Below are 17,427 nucleotides of genomic sequence, written 5' to 3' on the forward strand. Positions count from 1 at the left end.
ACTGAACCCAGCCAACCTGGGCCGCGCTGTGGGGGCTGTTCAGCGAGCCTTATAGCTGAAGTTGGCACCCGAGATGAGCTCCTGGAGACCCGGGAGCGGGGCTTTCTCTTCGCCGGGCAGAGGGTCTGGGTCGTGGCGGTGCTGGTGGTGGTGGGTTGTGGTTGTCGGGGTGTCAGTGGGCTCTGGAGATCCGTGGATGTCCACGGAAGCATGCCCGTCCTCTTGTTCTTGCAGCAGCACCAGGATATCGTGCGTGGATCCGGAACGGGGCATCAATGCTTTCCCCGTTCTGCAGAGCGAGGCAGAGATGGAGAACATCACCGACATGTGAGTGCGTCTCTCATAAACATCACATTTAGAAGGGAGGTGTCATGAGTGGTCCTTTTCATATCCATCCCGCTTGCCTCAGCGTGGCTGTATTTTCCAACACTGTCCAAATAAAGGAATGCCCTCCTTTGACAATTATCTGTCATATTTGTGTCCGGAGCTGACTGACACGCAAGGGAATATCCAGAACCGGTCCAGATTTGTCGCAATTAATCTTAATATAATGCATGAATTTAGGGAGAATTCAAAGATTTACCAGTTTGGATATACATCGAAGACATATTCATTTATTCGGCACGGGTCCGTCTCATGACTGCACGCAGCATGTGTATAACCTTTGCATAACATACATCACACCATCATCTTTCATCGCTTTTGTGGTAATTAAAAAAGAAGAAGCAGTTGAGGCTTGACAGACTATCATATTAGACAAAGCCCCTTCTGTGTAAGGGCGCGTGCACGTACGCGTGTGTGTGTGAGTGTGTGCGTGTATGACCGAGACACCAAGTCCAAATATGTGTACAGACACTTCCTAAAACAGCTTATGAGTGTATTTAAATAAACCACAGACGCGGAGAAAAATCGATGTTCAAGAAAAAGAAAAAAGAAAACATTTTCTAGCCGAGTCAACATTTGGCTTGAAGAGCGGACCCTCCTCCTCGGGACGCTGGCTGACAACACATGCAGCATCTCAGTGTACATTTGACATGTACTGTACCCCCCTTTTCATAAAACGTCACATAAATAAATCATGCATTTATATCCGAGGGCAAATTAAAAAAAAATATTGAATTGCAGCAATATATTTCTTGGCAATGATGTGGCCTTGTTGATAACGACTTGTCAGATATGAACTTGGGAGAAGCCTTGGACGATGTTTCAGTGAGCCGGCAGTCTGGTGAAAAGCATTCACCGAGGGCTTGATGTAAACAGACGAGTCACTGATGTCTAATTCCAAAACGACCTTGCCCCCCCGCCCCTCCCCCCCAAATGTTTTTTTCTCTGGCTGTGATAATTGGTGATACACACATGTGAGACTATTCACATTGTTTTCAATTCCTAAATGTGTGTACAAGCTCATAGACAGCCGTTTGTGTTGAGGTTTCATCTCTGTCATGCATGGACGTGTTTTGTATAAAAGGTGCAGTCAAACAAATCCACAACCCTAACCCTCATGAGGAGGTGGGTGGACTCAATGATATTGGTCAATGCTGGAATCTTTTTTGGGAGGGGTGTTGGTTCTGTCATAACTATTAACACAAAAGGAAACAACAAAGGAAGTTGGAAAGGAAAAATGCATTCACCCCATAACAAAACAAAATAAATCTTTTGTATCACAATATTCAAGCACAGGCAAACATGGTTGATTAAGGGCAGATGGACACCAATAGGGCGCTTAACTCCTTCCTGCATACTAAGATGAACATGAAGTAAAGTGTACATTAAACCTGATGAAAAACAAGCGTTGGATATGTCCATGCTCTTAGGAACGAGTCCTAAAACCCAGAGATGAGTTTCCAATTCTGCCCTTCTGGTGCCCATGCATGGAAGTCAATGGGTCTTTTGACTGGACTTTTGGTTGGATGCCTGAAATACGGTCTGTGGTTAACTAAAGCTTAATTAATTTGAATGCTTTGTTCTTTGATATAAAACATGTCTGTACACCCCTGTCGTAGATTTTGACACTATTAACAAGTGGCTAAATGACAAAATGCTATCAAGCCAAATAATCCGCCTTCACAGCCTCGTTGTTTACACATGCGCTCACGCGACAGTGATAGAGATCCTATAGACTAATGTTGGCTATTTACTTCTGGCGATTGCATTTTCTCCCTACACAAATCATAAAAGTGGTGCTCATTTGTGAAGATTATCTTTTGAAACAAAACATGTAAGTATCATAAACTTGTGTCCCAAAAGAATACGCGGACAAGTCCCATTGGCTTTTACGTCGAGGGAACCAGGGCGGTGCTAACTTCCTGCGTTGGCCTACAAAAATTTGCCATCCCTGCAGCACTATTTGGCATTGGGATTATTATTCATCAGTCTTACTTGAACTGGAACACTGCCTGTCTGCCTTTGACTTTATAGCTGATTTACAGATACTTATCTGCTGATGTTGAAGCTGTAATTGGCAATTTATTGTAGATACAATTTTGTACCTGACAAACATTAAGTCAGATTTTAATTTCGGTATTAAAGTCAGGCCCTCAACGCCTTTGTGAAAGTAATTTTATCCACGAGTGTGTTGAAGATGCTGCTTTTCAAAGAATGCGTTTAATTCATGCGTGTGTATGCTGATATTCTGGGTCAGCTTCTTTAATTATTGAAAGGCACGTATCACATTTGACCACTATTTCTGCCACAGCCTTACTTCCAGCCTTTAGTGACGGCGGAGGGTTGACAGGAAATGAGTGGAGACAGACAGGAGAGGTGGTGAGCATCAACAGTCTGCTGCCAGACTCGTAGCGGTGACATTGTGATTAGATGGTGTGTGATACAGCATCTCAGAGCCCAATTGGCCACCAGGACACCCCTGTAAAATGTGTTTAAGCGTTAGGTGTTGTCTTTTAAATTATCACATAGCAATTGTCAAGCAGTGACTAAATTCTGTTTATTTTGGTATAAATTATGAGACTTGCGAGAGGTAAAATACAGCGTATCGTATCAAATAATTGGCAACAAAAACAAATCTTAGACTGAAGGCCCTTCACTATCGGCATGTAATGATCTTGGAAAATCGATGCATCTAATTAAAAATGTTTTTTTGTTCCCAGTCAGACATTCGTAAGTCTACCACATGAAACAATATTATTTAATGACTTTGTGAGAATGGCTTTTGCCAAACGATGTGTGAAACAGTAAGACTGAAGGTTTGTTCCGCTGTGGCTGTTACAGCATGTTCCCTCTGTAGGTGACATTGTTCCGGTTTTCTTTATATCTAAATGTTCTCAGCCATGAAAAAGGGACAGTTGAAAAGTTGCCCACAATCATCTTCTGTTTGCCCTTAAATGGGTCAAGTGGCTTCCTCCAGTGCAACTGAGGGAAAGAGGGAGGAGAGTTAGGCCTGTTTCTCAACTTTTACAAACTGCCAGTTCCCCCTCGTGTGCCATTGATCAGCCGCGGTTCATTTTTTTGATTTTGAACTGTAATAATAAGGGCTTATTATGTCCCTTTGTCTCGTCGAAATGCTTCTGTTCATGCTTCCCTCCGTTAACTAATGAGCCTGCTGACACACACTTGTATTCCCTGACAGTTACATCGCCAACCAGGGCAGCTTCTCCTCCATCAACGACAAAGACCTGCACTACTACAAGAATCTCAGGAACCTGTGAGTGTTTATGGCTTATAGTAACAAGACAAACACTTTGGCCCAAACATACAGAGCTATCTTCAATACGCACATTTGCTGATAAATTATTACACAGTGTTTTTATTTTAAAATGTGTTGATATTCTGTGGCTGTCATCACACATGACATGTTTCCCTTATACGCAATGTTAGATCTCAGGGCCCAATATACATTCAGCATTTTAAGGCAGAAAGAAGAACAATTTCCCTCTATTTAACTTATTTGTCTTGTTATAATCCTTTGCCTTTACTGTTGATTCTGCTTCTTTGCCGAAGGCAATATATCATGCCTGGTGTTTGGCTTATTGCAGGATTTTGTAGTTACTGTGTTTTGCTATGCATCTGTGTCTCCTTTTATTTCTTAATCTAAGAAAAAGGAAATTGCCTACCAAGCAGCTCTTTCTTGCGGTATAGCCTTTTAAGTGGACACAACCTAATTTCCCAGCCAATATTCCATTTGGTAGACAGATTAGTACAAAGCACGTTATTGCAAGTGCATGCTGTTAATTGTGGTCAGACCCAGTGGGAACCAAACGAGTGCTGTGTTTGAGCCACAGACAACTCGTCCGAGAAATACTTTACACACAACTACACTCTGTCTTGATACAAATATGAAAATACTCTTGTGCTAATATGTGCTAATGTCAAATGAAATGAACCGACTTTCGATATCAGATAGTGTTGTCTGCATCTGGTTTTAACAGTGCTGAGTAATGGACAGTAGGGATATTAAAGGCCCCTGACTCTTGTAGAAAGAGGCTTTCTATTGAGACATCTGGTACATTTACAAATGTGCAGGCGTTAGCGTATACTTGTGAATGGGCCTGAACAGCAGCACACAAGAAATATCTTTAATTGGGACATTATGCAGGGATAGCCCTGGATTAGTGGGGGGAAATCATTGTTTTGTATGATGCATTCATTTTGTATTTCTCAAAACAGATTACAGTGTTGTATTTATGATGCATACATTTTTCCTGAAAGATGTCTGGTAACCACAATGTTGTATTACTGTTACGTTTGCGTGCATCACCATTAGCTAAAGGAACCGGCAGGTTTACTGGTCTCTCTGGCGTGAAAACACGTTGTTTGTTGTGTGTTCACGTGTGACAAATGTTTCACCACTGCAAAAGTATTTCGGGGCGTCTCATAAGTCCACGTGACACAAATAATAAATGAATCACAAATGTATCCAGAGGATGTATATTATCTTCAGACGGATGGCTTTTGTTGGCATCATTAGTTCTAATGTCACCTTCATGGCAAACTAAATTCGACTGATAAATGGTTTCTATCAATGTGACCTCTTTTAGTCTCTTTCTAATCACACATACCTTTGACCTACACTTATACAACGATACTAATACCTGCCGATTTCGGTACTCAGATGCTACCTTTAGGATTAGCGATAAGCCAATAATAACAGCAGAATTTGGGTGGCTAGGTGCTGATTTTTCTCGTTAATAATTGTTTTATTCATGCTGCCAATGACAATGACGCTCTTGTATTTGTTTCTGTGTCAGAACGGTGACCAACAGCAGGCTAACATACGTATCGAAGCTGGCCTTTCAAAACAACATCAAGATACAGTACCTGTGAGTTCATGCTATCTATTGCTTGGTTTCTATTGACTTGATAGTGTAGATGTATTCATCATCTTTAGTGGGTGAGTTGTTTCACTTTGTTGAGGACAAAACTGTTAAAAATGCCTCCTCTTTTAAAATGTACAGCTATGTACATTCATTTGTGGGATTATTCATTGTTGAAATTGATAAACAGGAAATGTACGGTACATCCAAAGGTAAAGAAGACTTATTTGTGGTATTATTAAAATAAAGTTAACCAAAAGAAAAATAAACAACCTGTGACAGGCTCAGGTTCCGACTGAACAGGATCGATACATGATTAACATGATTAAAGTGTGATACTTATTATATTGCTCAAATCCACCAATTAATTTGAATGCTAGAAATAATTCAGGATCGTTCGTGACTTGTTAGTTTCTGTGACACCAATCTAATATTTGTATGTGGTTTTACAAACGCAATTTCCTTCCCTGATGTTCGACTGATGTTCCAGGAATCTGAAAGATAACAACCTGTCATCGCTGTCCTGGAGGATATTCAAACACCTCAACATGTCTTATCTGTGAGTTCAGTTCAGCCTTCTCTATCAGTCTGTCTGTGTGTGTGTCTGTCTGTGTGTGTCTGTCTGTGTGTCTGTCTGTGTGTCTGTGTGTGTGTCTGTGTGTGTGTCTGTCTGTGTGTGTGTCTGTGTGTGTGTGTCTGTCTGTGTGTCTGTGTGTGTGTCTGTCTGTGTGTGTCTGTCTGTGTGTGTGTCTGTGTGTGTGTGTCTGTCTGTGTGTCTGTGTGTGTGTCTGTGTGTGTGTCTGTCTGTGTGTGTCTGTCTGTGTGTGTGTGTCTGTGTGTGTGTGTGTGTCTGTCTGTGTGTGTCTGTCTGTGTGTCTGTCTGTGTGTCTGTGTGTGTGTGTCTGTCTGTGTGTGTGTCTGTGTGTGTGTGTCTGTGTGTGTGTCTGTGTGTGTGTATCTGTCTGTGTGTGTCTGTCTGTGTGTCTGTGTGTGTCTGTGTGTCTGTCTGTGTGTCTGTGTGTCTGTGTGTCTGTCTGTGTGTGTGTGTGTGTGTGTCTGTCTGTGTGTGTGTCTGTGTGTGTGTGTGTGTGTGTCTGTCTGTGTCTGTGTCTGTCTGTCTGTCTGTCTGTCTGTGTGTGTGTCTGTGTGTGTGTCTGTGTGTCTGTCTGTGTGTGTGTCTGTGTGTGTCTGTCTGTGTCTGTGTGTCTGTGTGTGTCTGTCTGTCTCTGTGTGTGTGTGTGTGTGTGTGTCTTTCTGTGTCTGTCTGTCCGTCTGTTCCTGTCTCTGTGGTTCACCTCCCATTTATCATCAGAGTATGTAGATAAACATATTCCTATAGGATCTGTGATGTCACCTATATATATATTATGTATTTATTATATATATACTGCTGCAATCTTATGATATCCTGGAGACAGAAAAGTGTTTTTGTCAGTATTTCGATGTGTAGCAACAGGGTAAAGACTGAGATTAGCTGAACTTGGCAAGATGCAATTAACCGCCATCGTGTGGTTAATGTGTGATTGGCTATGACATCTATCAATATAAGCACATTTGCTCCCCCGTACACATTACCCAGTCTCCAATTTCTAATCAATATTATTTGTAGTAAATCAGTCATTTTTCACATTGCATTTAGAGATATTGAGAAACTAAAATTCAAAATGTGTACACTTTGCATTTCTAGAAAGATAATATCGTTCTGTAGATCCCTTTTCATTCCAAGTGGACATTGAAATAACTGCATCTTAAAGGAATAATTTGACGCTTATACGCTTATTGCCTTGAGTTAGATGAGAAAATATCGCTCTGTCCATTAAATATGAAGCCAGAAGATGGTTGGATTAGTTTAATTTAGCATTAAAGACTTGAAACAGCTAGCCTGGCTCTCACCATAGACAACAAAACTAAGCAGCACCACCTTGTTTATCCTCTGCAATGAACAGAAGAGTAAAAATGACGTTTACATAAACACAATTTAATATGTTTATTAGTGAGCTTTAAACGTGCTGGTTGGTGTTTTGTTTGTTTGTTGTTCTTTTAACTGTTTCCCCCGGTTTCCAGTATTTACGCAAAGCTAACTTGCTGCTGTTGAAGCTTCATATCTAACAAACAGACATGAGTTATCTTTTCATTGCAGAAAATAAGCACATTTCCCAATTTTTGAACTATTCCTTTAAGTCTCTTTGACACTCGCACAAATCAATTGAGCTTTTGCTTCATCGTTTCACGTGTGCTACTCACTGTTCTCGGCTGTTCTTGACTCTGTGTGTGTGCGTGTGAAGGATCCTGACGGGGAACCCTCTGCACTGCTCCTGTGAGAACATGTGGATCAAGCTGTGGTTAGGAGAGGAAGCAGACACCCAGGAGCTACGCTGCATCGAGGAGGGAGGAGGACGCAAGCTGCTGTCCAGACTGACACTGCCTAACTGTGGTGAGGACACACACACACACACACACACTCACACACAGTGAGTAACAAGCTGGAAAAGACCTTCACGGAGTGCAAAGTGGAAACAGAAATCCTAATGGTTTTCCTGTAGAAGGATTTCCCCAAATCTTTATTTTGAATATTAGTTATCTCATTTGTTTTTGCATGTGTTTGACACACGTGTTTGCATATGTATGCGTCTGCATAAACGTGTTTGTGTTTCAGTGCAGGACATATACTGTATACAACTAGTGTGCTAAGTGTTTGGTTGGTTCTCAGGTGTGTGGGGAAGTCAAGTTTGTTGTTACTCTAAACCGTATGAAAATAGCTGAATAAAATCAATGCATTAACTAAAGCCAGTGCAGTAATCAGCACCAGTTGGTATATTTCAACTTCAACAGGCTTCAACAAGGATGCTGCACACACTGTAGTTCACTTACGCAATACTCAGCTTGGCTTGTATATTCTAATTTCTCTCGACACCGCGTGGTGCAAAAAGCTACAATGTATTACACATGAACATGCAAACAAATGTCCAAATGAACGCTTGCATGCACACACACACACACACACACACACACACACACACACACACACACTCACACTCTTGGAGACCCGCTTTTATAGAGGGCTTAAACATGTAGTTGGGTTTCTGCAGGGTGTCATTAAAAGTCCACCGACACTAAACAGGCTGATGTTATCTCTGTGCTGTGGGGAGTTTTCTCATATGATGCATAGATTAGCCGACAGTTGGAGGAGCGTAGTATATATGTGACCAGAGTAGTGTTTGTGTGCACTGTGTGAGAGGTTATGTCATCTTATAGACTAATTACAGTGTGACTCGTCATACCAGACGATGTTTTATCGAGGGGGAGCGTGTGAATCAACACACAGATGACATAAGTGAGTTTTCGAAGATGCTGAGTGGAGAAATTTCGCCGCATGTATGACAATAAAATGAAGTGTTATAAAGACCATCTGCAGTATGTCCTATGGCACCAGTGACCTGCTGTCACGCAGCAGAATTAATTTCCCTTTTCTCTGAATCATCATGTTTCGGTCGTTAGTGAAGGAGTTCTTTCTGGACTTAGTGGAAGCCGCGATACTCAACTGCAACCGCAATAATCACCTTTTTTATGTGCAATAAAAGACATTTTCTACTGATTCAATTAGGAAAACCTAATGAGAATATGTTGCATCTTTGTTTAAGTTGCAAATAAACAATATTTAGTCTTCCCTTAAGGAATACTGTGTTTACAAACCAGACAATTCTATTTCCAGTAGCAGTGCATGCCGTTATTTATAATGTTAATTTAACCAGCACGCTTGCTGTCACTCCCAGACAGGCTTTAACAGACCACAATCCTTTTATGTACTTGCTTATTGGAGTGTTTATCAAGCTTGAATGTATAAATGTCAGCAGTTAATTGATGCTTTTTTCTTGCTCTTAGTTTGTCTCTCTATTTCAGACTCAGCTCTTTTCATGAACAGAATCAGATTACACCTTGACCCATTTGACTGTCCTAAACAAAGGTTTTTATGAGCGCATATCTGGCTCAAAGTAACATTTGGCAATAATTTAGAGCTTGAGCTGAACTCAAGCGAGCCAATGAAACACAGATAGTTCCAGCCTTCGGGGAAATAAGTTCAGTCAGGTACAGTATGTTACTGTAAAGTGAGAACATAAAAGATTTTAATTTATAAAACACACAATAAAATCAGTCAAAACAGCTTTATAGGCATCAGTTCAAATGCACTTATATGAAAGTATAGCTCAGAGCAGTCGGGACGTATAGGACACAATAATAAGTTAGCATGCAGGAAGCTAACAATGTCATTGATAACTCCTATTGATCCGTCCCCTCTGCTTCCCTTCCATTAGCGGAGGTTATTTTTGACTTTAGCACAGTTACAGCAGGGCCCCTGGAGAGGTGGGCAGGGGACCCCCTGGCAGTGTGACATATGAGGAGGAGGACCTGGTGGTGCAGGGGTGTCAAATGATGCCCCAGGGCTCACAGTGATACACCAAAAGTCCCAACTGCTGGCCTTTTCCTCTCTGTCGTTTTCGTGTCGCCATCTTCTGCCTCCCTCTCTCTCAGGCCATCTTTCCTCCTCCTTTATTACTCATTTTCCATCTCTCCGTCTGCTGGCATGTGTGACTGTCTGTCCCTCTGTCTGCCTGAACATTTTTCTGAGTGACGTATGAGGAAGGCACAAAGCAGAGGAAATGCCCAACGATGCCCCCGGGCTGACACTGATCTCTCAGGCCACCCGCATCTGTCTCTCCGCCAGTTTCTCTCTGTGGACTGTTCCCTGCTGGAGCTCCACTTGGAAAGGCTGGAAAACAGCGGCTTCTCCCTCTGCTGACCCAAACAAAACTGCACTAAACAATTGTTGCACTGATACCGCAGCCCCGTGCTACAGTAGGTGGACGGTTGGGGGTTCAAACAGCTGCAGGTATTAAAAACACCCCCACTTAGTTCTTTGTTAATACAATGATTAAAACAATAAATTAAAAAAAGCAACAACTTTAAATGTCCCACTCTTGTTTGATTCAACTCTTTATCAAGTTGTAGGATCACTTCAGGGTGATTCTTGTTAATGTCTAACAATTCAAGCTATTTCTATTTGATACTCATTACACCTTAAATTGATGTGACCTAATTTGTGTTAAATATTTAAAATATATAAAAGCTTTAATTGAAACCAGCCGTCCAGAGCTGTGGAATACTAGTCCTCTGCTATGGTGCCCTCTGTCTTCATCTGCCTCCCTCCCTCTCTGTCTTTCTGTCCATTTGTTGGGCTGGAATAACTGTCTATCAGGTTTCATTTCCCTTTCTCATCCTTTTTTTCTTTGGAGTCTTTTCCTCCACTCTCATCCTTCCTTCTCTTCCTTCCGACTCCTTGGCTTGTGCATGGATATACTGTTCAGTGTATAGCATATACTTGCATATCTGTCTCTGTGTCACACTTTCTGTATCTTCTCTGCTCCTTCGCTTTGCGTGGTGTGCTCTCACAGTTGCATATGTGAAACACAAATGCAAGCCACAGACTCGAGCTGCAATATGCCAGTAAAGTCCGACCAAAAAGGCCAGATGGCATCTGTGTCTGTGGGCAGCGAATGCTATCACATTTGTGAGTCCACTCACTTACTTGTTAGATAACGAGGAATTTAACAACATAACACAAAGGCTGTATAACGCAAACTTTAAATCCACACAGAAGTTAAACAGCACAAAGAAGATGGTATTCATGTCTGGCAGTCCTGGTGTTTTCTGGGGTCTTTTAAAAGGTACTTGACATTATGTTTATTCCTCCATTTTAGGCCATGCTGCTGTCATTCAGCAGAGGGGTTTTGCAAAGAGAAAAGAGGCTGGAGTAGATCCGCTCTATGGGAAAGGGAAGAAAGAAATTACAAAGACGTTGAAATGGGGAGGAAAAATTGTAGTGTAAAGATGGAATACTGTGCCGTTTGATTTTTAATCATTTATCACTGGTCCTTCATATGACAAGGATGATGCATCGCTGAACCAGCTCGGTATCATGAGGAATTATGTCCATGTAAGACGGTGATGCGCCTCAAGATTTACGCTCAATGCAAATGCAGGAAGCAGTGTGTCCGTTAGAGGAGGAGCGAAAGGGTGTCGAGGTCGCGGTGATGGATGGACGTCTTTGCCCTTCATGCAGGAGACTAACGTTTCTCTTTTTTATTGACCATTAATGCTGTTTCTTTTACTTTAACCATGTTTTTTCGGTAACCTAAACATCGCGTTTACCCAACTCTACCCACAAAGGTTGTGCTATAATGAGTGAGAAGCAGACACAGTAAGTTAAGTCAGGGGTTGACGGATTTGAGGAAAATTAAAACTTTCAAATGATCCAAAGTCATACAGTCAATTTGACTGACGACAGTTTAAGGTGTCAGTTTTGGGGTTTCAAAGCTGCTCATTCAGTCCCGACGCCAATCCTCCTTCCTATTTCGCTGCCGTCTTTGAACAGAAATCCCTGTGTGAATGTCTCTCACGAGGCATTGTGAGTCCTCACTGAGCACGAACAACAACAGGAAAAATACAGAGGCTCATCTAGAGAGTCAGCGTGTCGCCGATTTGTTTCTTTGTGATAGGAAAACGAAATGTGTGCAAAATGAATCCTGAAATTCAGCACATGCTTCGCAACCTTTTACTGTCTGAACTGATTATAAATTCAATTAAATATGAAATAACTATTGATGGCCATTACAAAGGCGCAGCAAGCTCAGGTAGGCGGTGTGACACAGGCGAGATCTCTCTCTCTCTCTCTCTCTCTCTCTCTCGCTCTCTCTCTCTCGCTATCTGGCCTGCTCCTGCCTCTCGTCAGAAATCCCCACATCTCTGTGGTGGAAAAGCAGAGGCCGTACATTATAGATGTGAACCCTTCTCTGAACAGTGATGTGGATGCACCTATTGTGGCCCATAACAAGAGCTGACAACAATGACACTTCTAACAATGACACTTCTAACAATGACGCTCAAGTACAACGCGGTGTATTGTGCAGAGGTTTTCAATCCAGAGCGGATGTTTTGCTTTTAAATATGGTCCGTGAGCAGCTATTCAGCTCCACATCACCGGTAATTCACAGCCCCATTCATAGCACATCCTCCTCGTGAATGGAAGTACTCTGAATTCAAGAAGTGCCAAGGACTGGCATACACTCAGCGCTCATGTCATAGAATGGGGGGAAAAAAACAACATCCACCAGGAGGCAGATAGATATGCTAACTTTGACTGAATGAATAAATGAAAAATGTGCGTGAGATACTTATTGTTTTCATGACTTCCCAATTGTACAGAGTACAGAGTACAGAGCCACATGGGTCTGAAAATACAAACTTAGAGTGACATTGCAATCCAAGTTGTTACTCCAAGAGTTTACTTTAAGTAAAGACGGCTGGCAGATTAAAGAAAATAATAATGCATGCAGATGCTTCCAAACTGGGCCCCGTTTGGAAGCATCTGCATGCTTCAATGTTTCTCAACTCACGTATGCAGGCTTTTTTCTTTAATGTCATGAAAGTATACATTCCCACCAGCATATGGCTTCTACAGTTTTTCAAAATTGGTTAACTTTGTACAATTTGGGAGAGTGTACGCATAAGCAAAAAGACTTGAGAGAGAATGGGATTGAGGTCAATAAGGTTTGCTCAGCTAAAGCATCGTTACAAGGTCATTCATTCATTATTCCACAAGATCTGTTCGTAAGGGTTTTATGTATTTCACCCAGTTGAATAAACACGTTTCTCTGAAGGCGAAGTGATCCTTTCCATAACATGGATGTTGTTTACGATATCTATCCTCTCTCTGTATCGTGGGGCTCAGGAAGCAACCAGCGCCTTGTGAGCGCTTTTTTACAGGCTGGTATTAAAATGCCAAACAGGTATTCATCTGGACGCCCTGTTTGGAAATCAAATTTTCCTAAAAATAATGTAGAAAGTTGCAGGGGCAGGTCAGTGTTAATTATGCTTCTTAATGTTTTATGAAACTCTGCCCAGAAAGGTTTTTATCACTCCCAACATACATGCCAGTGATTTGCTTCTCGTGCACAATAATTAATTCTTACCTATGAAAATGGTAGTCTGGCAAAACAATTCAAAGCCAAGATTTTTTTATTTATTTTAAGTGTCATTCAAGCTACTGAGCTTGCATGTCAACGAATCCAACTCAGTGACCACGGCGAACGCTAGAAAGCGGGCCTTGAGTTGGGATCGTTTGGTCGAAAAACTAAATGAAAATGATTTTTATTTTACAGTGCACAGCCTCCTCTCATTTGTCATGGATGTTTCCCATTAGTTGGCTCACCCTCTGCAGACATTTTACTGCCAGTATCTTTGTTTACAACTGGCTGGTTGTAGCCAAACGCCGAAGCACATAATACAGAAATATTTCCACGTCATGGCTCACAGACACAGTCTGCCTTGCAAATTACGGTGAATTGCTGGTCCATCCCACTTGTTGATTCTGAACACATCCTGGAGGAGTACAATCACACAGGATGTTCTGGCTGCTTTGACTATCAAAGCTATACGCACGAAAATAATCTTACATGGAAATAATTGTCTACGTACTGACAGGTCATGACAATTGCACTCAGATCAAAACGGATGTTTTCGTCCCATCGCGGCGCTGTGGGCTGTAGCTTTGTGTGTGTGTGTGTGTGTGTGTGTGTGTGTGTGTGTGTGTGTGTGTGTGTGTGTGTGTGTGTGTGTGACCTGCAGATGGCTGTAGAGTCAGGAGAAAGCTGATTTACTGAGAGCCTGTTAAGATGTGATCCTGATATGGCAGCTGGCCTGCCACCACTGAAATCACTGTTTTTTAGTGCGTCTCACCGTGATTGAGTGGGTTGCTGTAGTAATAAGTGGGTTGCCCTGGTGATAAGCATTCTGCCGACGGACAGAAAAGGAGGAGAGCGGTTCGATCAGGAATCTGTCCAGTTTTATCTGCAGTAGATGTCGACACCCATTTCTTCCTCTCTTCATTGTGTTCTCTTTTTTCTCTTACGTCTCTCCTCTTGGTTCTTGTCTTGTCTCCTCACCTTTTTCTGTTTCCTCTCTTTGTTCTTGTCACTTCTCTTCTTTTTGTCTCCTTTTTTTCTCTTATCTTCTCCTCCTGTTCTGTTCTCTTTCATTCTCTTCCTTTTGTTCTTGTTTTCTAATCTCTTCTTGTCTTGGTTCTCGTCTTGCTTCCTCTGCGTTTCAGTTTTTTCTCTCTTGGTTCTCGTCTCTTCTCTTCTTTTTGCTTTCTATTGTCTTTGTTTCGTTATCTTCTCTCCTTTCTTCATCGGGGATGCTATTGGATCGGGGATGAGGGTGGCACAACCCTGATTGAGTCTGATTGGTCATACCCAGGTCACCTCCTGGTCAGCACCAGTGTCTTTGCTTTTGACTGAGGCTTCAGACTGTGTCCAATCAATTTAGTACTTGGGCTGCTGAAGACATGCACTAGTAATCAGTGTAGCCATCACTGTGTTTGAACTCTGTCTCTTTGTCTGACTGTTTGATTGGGGTGAGTGTGCTTAAATGAAAGTGCGAGAGAGATGGAAAGAAGGAGATTGAATTTGGGGTCTGTGGTAGTGGGTGTGTTTGCCTGCTCTTCCACTCTTATTGTCGAGGTTGTTACGTGCCTTGTGTTTCAACTGAAAATACAAGAGTTGGCCATGAATCCTAAGTTTGCTTCCTCCCTTTTCTCTCTACCTTGGCACCCTCTTCTGCCTCTCCTCCCTCCCACCCCCTGGTTGTATGTAGAGGTTCCCATGGCAACGTTGAACCCATCCAAAGTGACACTAATGGAGGGGAAGCACGTGGATCTGTCCTGTACGACCTCCGGGGTGCCCTCACCTGAGCTGATATGGAACATGGCGCTGGTCTCCAACTATGAGGTCAGGTCACAGACACAGATATGTTTGGATTATGCATCTCATATCACATGACCTGCCTTACGTATTAATGCTTTGAGAAATGAAACAATTAGTCGATTCATTGGTTGACAGACCTTTTTTATTAATTATTAATATTAATTGTTTCAGTCATTTATTAAACATGCATGTTAAAGGTTTGTTCATGCTTCTCAGATGGGAGGAGTTTGGGCATTTCTTTGTCATATATGATAGTAACTGATAAAACTAAGGTTCTTATAGTGTTGACAAGAAGTCAGCTTGGGCTCCGGAAAATTATACTCTTCCTTTTTATTTCAGATGTAAAAAATTCTAAAAAGATAGAAGAACTCCATCATGAAAATAAACATAATTTGCAGTCCTAAATACCTCACTGATCCTTAATACCACAGACATTTGATACCTGAACTCAGCTCTGTCGTCGGTACACAAGCAAGCTCACATGCAAACTTTGGATTTTGTAATGGAAATAAAAAGACAGATTACTGACAGTGGCAGCGAGTCGTGGTCCAACAAGAGTTGTCCGAATCGTGGAAAAAAATCCATTGTTTCAAACCAGTGTACTGAATGTAGTCATTTAACTATATAGCAAAGAGAGTGCCATATAACCTGCAGACAAATTGTATTTCTCTTGTGTTCATGGCTTTTAACTTTTAACATTTACAAGATCTGGACCAGCCTTAAAGTGAAGTCCTGTCTTTTATATATAAAGTGCCATGAATGTGATTTCGCTGGTCTGATAAGCTGAATTCAATGCTAGATCCCGAAACATATTTAACATATTTAACATTATCTGCTTACATTTAAAGGCCAAATCTGACCAAACCACGAGGGACTATTTGTCAAGGCAGCTTCACCTAACATTCCCAAGACAAATACAATAGTATGTGACTATGAGTTAAAATGAATCGCTATATGTCCATGCTGATATATGGATGTGTTTACCCACTCAGATCGAGACATCAGGCCAGATTTCGGTGCTACGACTATCCAACCTGTCCTCGCTGGACCACAACAGCAAGATCAGCTGCACGGCTGAAAACATCGTTGGAGAGAAGGAGTCCTCACTGCTGCTGGATATACTTTGTACGTTTGCCCTGTGGAAAGCAGTTCTAATTCAATGCAGATGATTGTGTCAAAGCGTTCATCAGTGCAGTCTTTAAAACAGACAATGAAATGCTCGGGAAGACAACTGTGTTTTGCACGCTTCACTAGCTTTACCTCTGAATTGCTCCTTGGTCTTATCTTGTTTTCTTATGAACTGTTTCTCTCTGACACTGTTGCTCTTCAACACTTATTCTCTCTACTTCACTCAGTCCCTCCCAAAATCCTTAAACTGAGTGATGCCATCCCTGACCATCACTGGTGCATCCCCTTCAGCGTGGCAGGTAAGACAGACGCCCACATCATGTGCTTTGGCATGAAATAATAGTGTCCCAGTACATAGGAATCACAGCAACGACTACACAAGCTAAAAAAAAAAAGAAGAGACTTATCATTTAAGAATCTGAACAATGAAAATCTATCTAGTCTATTGCGTTGTCTTATACCTTTCCAGGAAATCCAGAGCCTCAGCTACAGTGGTTTCTGGACGATAAAGCGGTGACAGAGGGGCTCTTCATCATGACCATGATTCACGACATCACAGAAAGAGAGTACCACGGCTGCCTGCAGCTGGACAGCCCCACACACCTCAACAATGGGCGCTACAAGCTCTCGGCCAAAAACAAATTTGGGTCAGATGAACGGGAGGTGAAGGCTCACTTCATGCGCAAGCCCTGGGATGGTGAGGAGCTCAATGTTGTTGGTTTTTTTAGAAAATCAAGCTTTCACTTTCTTCAAAACGTACAGAACTGAAACAATGATTCAATAAGTGTCATTATTAGCATATGAATTCTTGAGTTATGGCGAAAATTAACCTTTGACCACTGAAATCTAGTCAGTTCAAGCGAACATTTGTAGAAATTCCCTCCAGGCGTTTCTGAGATATCGTGCTCAAAAGAATGGACTTGACGGACAATCTGAAAACTGAAGCCGGCCTGTAATCACTTTTACATTCTGTTCCAGGTCTTTTGTGCTATTCTCAATCTCTCGCTCTTTGCAGATTTGTTCCTCATTCTTTATGCCAAGATTGTGAATTTGTTACAGACTCACTGTCGCACAATTCTGCTCAGTAAATAGGGAGTGCTTTTGACCATTGTCTGAAGGAGCCTTCCTCCTCTAGCACGATGCTGTGGTTATCACAAAGGGATGCCACACTGCCAGTTTTGTATCTGCAATTATAGGCAGTCGCCACATTTAAG

At 41.9% G+C, this 17,427-nt stretch overlaps 1 protein-coding gene across 1 annotated transcript in view; it reads left to right on the forward strand.

Moving 5' to 3' along the window:
* The first annotated feature begins 73 nt into the window (after positions 1–73).
* Positions 74–17,427, forward strand: part of ntrk2a (neurotrophic tyrosine kinase, receptor, type 2a) — a 72,999-nt gene continuing 55,645 nt past the window's right edge. Inside the window, exons 1-9 of the mRNA XM_034541571.1 lie at positions 74–327; positions 3,584–3,658; positions 5,202–5,273; positions 5,758–5,826; positions 7,553–7,701; positions 14,976–15,109; positions 16,078–16,210; positions 16,441–16,512; positions 16,683–16,924. Of these exons, the coding sequence (XP_034397462.1) occupies positions 74–327; positions 3,584–3,658; positions 5,202–5,273; positions 5,758–5,826; positions 7,553–7,701; positions 14,976–15,109; positions 16,078–16,210; positions 16,441–16,512; positions 16,683–16,924 (1,200 nt within the window). The remainder of the gene's footprint in view (positions 328–3,583; positions 3,659–5,201; positions 5,274–5,757; positions 5,827–7,552; positions 7,702–14,975; positions 15,110–16,077; positions 16,211–16,440; positions 16,513–16,682; positions 16,925–17,427) is intronic.

Source organism: Cyclopterus lumpus, chromosome 9 (genome assembly GCF_009769545.1).
Source record: "Cyclopterus lumpus isolate fCycLum1 chromosome 9, fCycLum1.pri, whole genome shotgun sequence".
In the NCBI taxonomy this organism is placed as follows: Eukaryota; Metazoa; Chordata; class Actinopteri; order Perciformes; family Cyclopteridae; genus Cyclopterus; species Cyclopterus lumpus.